Below are 3224 nucleotides of genomic sequence, written 5' to 3' on the forward strand. Positions count from 1 at the left end.
ATCTCACTGATTTCTCGCAGCTTCAAGATAGCTCGCCTCAAATACAGCATCCAGATACACAAAATCTACTCCAATTATATGATCAATATACAGCAGAAACTTTACGAGGCAAGCACGGTAAAACGGCACAATTTTATGCTATGTACATTGATTTTATAAATCTTTACCATTTATTTATCAGAAGTATAAGAGTTGGAGATTTAGATGCATACATTTATGTTCTTGGAAAAATCGTCTGTTTGTTTTTCTACTTCAATCAACAAAATTACAGCCGGTGGCTAGTGTTTTATTTAAATCAACTTCAACACATTAGCAATACACATCCAGGTCTTCGAGAGGAAATTGCTAAAGGCTCGTTTGGTATTAGGAGAACCCAAAAACCCTTTTCGCGGATCCCAGTTGACTTAACGTTAGAGCAAACAATTAATGGTGAAGCAGCACGTCGGCTCACGGGAATCGTGAACCTGACGAGCTCTATTTCTGCCAGACAACGTTGGGCACGAAATCATGGAGCTCGAACTCGAATTATTTCACACGTTTTAAATCGTGCAGGGATGAGTAACAATAGTGAAGACGTCGCCGCAGACTTACATCCAGATAGACTCAAGGAGCATCAAAAGCAAATTAAAGCTTTCATGCATAGCATTGAGCAGATCACCAATCCCTTCACTTCCTCCATAGACAAAGATAATCTATATAATATTTCTACAGGACAGGCTACTAGCCAAGAAGTTGCTAATTGCTTGCTAAGCACTGTTTCATCTGGGATGTCTCTCCGCGATCAGTTTATAACGGAATGTAATATGAATCCGGATAGATTTCACAAATCTCTGAAGAAAAATCCAATACTTACTTTTGCAAGTGTAAAGAAGAAAAAGGTTATGAAGATTGGAGAAAAAGTTCATGAGGTCACACTTCAGCGGGATTTATTCGGTAGATTATTAGGTCTATCTCTGGTTGCAAACTTAGATCTTGGAAAAGTATTGTGTTTTCCAATAACACCAGTCCCGTTATCACTATGCCATATAGATGGTTCTTTTAATAAAACTGCAAAATCAGTACTGGTTCAAGAACTAGAAATGAGAATTGAAGAAATGGAACAACCACCACCCCAGGTAGACTGTGGAATCGTAGATGGCTTCTTCTTCTTAAATACTTTTAAACAAATGCCGCGCAATTTCGGTGATTTATCAAAGAAAATTTTGCAAACTCTTGTAAAAACTCCAGCAGATAGTATAGCCATTATATTTGATCGTTACTTCACACCTTCGATAAAAGATTGTGAACATGCTCTTCGACGCAATATAGATGACAAAGATTTTCATATTGCCGGTCCTCAACAAAGCAGAACCTCTGACTTCTCCAAAGATTTAAAAAATATAAAGTTTAAAGAAGCATTAGTGAAATTTCTTATCGAACATTGGGCTAAACAGGAGATGAAATCAATTATTGGTAATAAGAAAATATTTCTAATTCATGATTTATGTTACGTGTACTCTGTTATCGATAACGAATTATCGCGAATTATTGATCATGAACTGTCATGTCCCGATCATGAAGAAGCGGATACAAAAGCTGTATTTTTTGCTTGTATATCTGATACAGATATCGTGGTTATTATGTTAGCCAACATGGAACATATGAAATCGTCTGTAAAAGTCTGGATTGATCTCGGAGTAGGGAATGCACGCCGATATATCGACATTTCTGCTCTTTTTACGAAATTGGGCCCACTTGTATCAAAAGCACTACCAGCTCTGCATGCTCTAACGGGATGTGATTACAACCCAGCTTTGTACAGGCGAGGTAAAAAAAGGCCTCTACAGATTCTAATGGGATCTGTAAATATACAAGAAGTATTTGCAAACTTGGGCTCTGAAGCATATAATATTGAGGCATTATCTTCCACCGTGGAATCGTTCATCTGCCATTTGTACGGGTTTAAAAAACTAGCTGACGTTAATATTGCTAGGATTGAAATATTTAATAAAACGTACAAAGTAAATGATACGTCTCAACCCTTTTCACTGAATGTGCGTAATTACGATGCTTGTAATTTGCCACCATGTCGATCGGAGCTGCAACAACATTTATTGCGAACGAAATATATTGCTTGTTTGTGGAGGAACGCTCACAATCGTATTCCTACGGAAATGTCACCACTAGAATACGGATGGAGAAATGTGGATGGAAAATTGGAGCCAACTTGGTTCCTAGGAAACCAACTTCCTGAAGCGTACGAAGACATCGTCATAACACCTGACATTTTAGGAGATACTTTAGATTCAGGTACGTTTTTTTTTCCATATTATACTATCATAACATAAATATAACATTATAATGTATCATAACCATTCTTAGTTACAGAATCACGAGATGACGAGGACGTCCAGGAAGTTGAAGTGGAAACAAACTTCAAAGATGAGTCTAGTGGAGATGAAGACTAAAATATGTATTTTAAATTTTAATGATCTGTAATTTATTATAAATTGTAATGATCTATATTTAATTTTTTATTAATAAATTATCCAATTTCTGTACGTAAATGCGGAGATATTATTTCTAAATTTCCTTCAAAATGGTCAGACTAGCGATATCCCTCTATATAATTGTCAGATTATTATTCAGGAGAACTATGACATCAACTTGACCCTCCTGCATAAAAATCTGACGCGCTGGAGTATCTCAAGATCACCTTTTTTTTACATATATAAAAATATATTATGAGTTTGTGTCATGTCCAAATCGTCAGATATTTTAATAGGACACTTTTTAAGCTTTAGTTGACATACACTTTGAATGTCTGACACGCTCGAATAACTTTTTTTTTTTTTTTTCCAACTGCTCGTTACGGCCAGCCCCCTTGAATTAATCGTCAGATTAATATCTAATAGTTACCAGAAATATAATGCGCGTACATACTGTAAATGACTGACGCGCTCGAGTTTTTCTAAAAATCGATTTTTTTTTTACTAATCAGACGGGTTCCCCTCAACACACCCCACCATATGGAGGGTTCATACTTGGTAGAGGTACATTAAAGGATGCAAGGATTCTCCCTATATAATTTTCTGACACGCTCGAGTCACTTCAAAAATCCCCGCTTGGGCTCCCCTACTATATATAACGTATAGTTTCAACTACCTATACTTTAAAAAAACATACTATGGCCATCCCGAATAGACTCTTTAAAAGCTTCAAGACATAATTATGTTGACATCATG

The 3224-nt window shown here is 36.3% G+C and overlaps 1 protein-coding gene across 2 annotated transcripts; it reads left to right on the forward strand.

The window, feature by feature from the left end:
* The first annotated feature begins 1789 nt into the window (after positions 1 to 1789).
* Positions 1790 to 2456, forward strand: LOC130896675 (uncharacterized). 2 transcript variants are annotated; one of them, XM_057804927.1, is made up of 2 exons: positions 1790 to 2289; positions 2362 to 2456. In XM_057804927.1, the coding sequence occupies exons 1-2, from the start codon at positions 1833 to 1835 to the stop codon at positions 2445 to 2447; spliced, it is 543 nt and encodes a 180-aa protein (XP_057660910.1). In that variant the 5' UTR covers positions 1790 to 1832; the 3' UTR covers positions 2448 to 2456. The 2 variants fall into 2 exon arrangements, with proteins under 2 accessions (XP_057660910.1, XP_057660911.1); XM_057804928.1 differs by having other exon boundaries at positions 2368 to 2447.
* Positions 2457 to 3224: the final 768 nt, after the last annotated feature.

Source organism: Diorhabda carinulata, chromosome 7 (assembly GCF_026250575.1).
Source record: "Diorhabda carinulata isolate Delta chromosome 7, icDioCari1.1, whole genome shotgun sequence".
In the NCBI taxonomy this organism is placed as follows: domain Eukaryota; kingdom Metazoa; phylum Arthropoda; class Insecta; order Coleoptera; family Chrysomelidae; genus Diorhabda; species Diorhabda carinulata.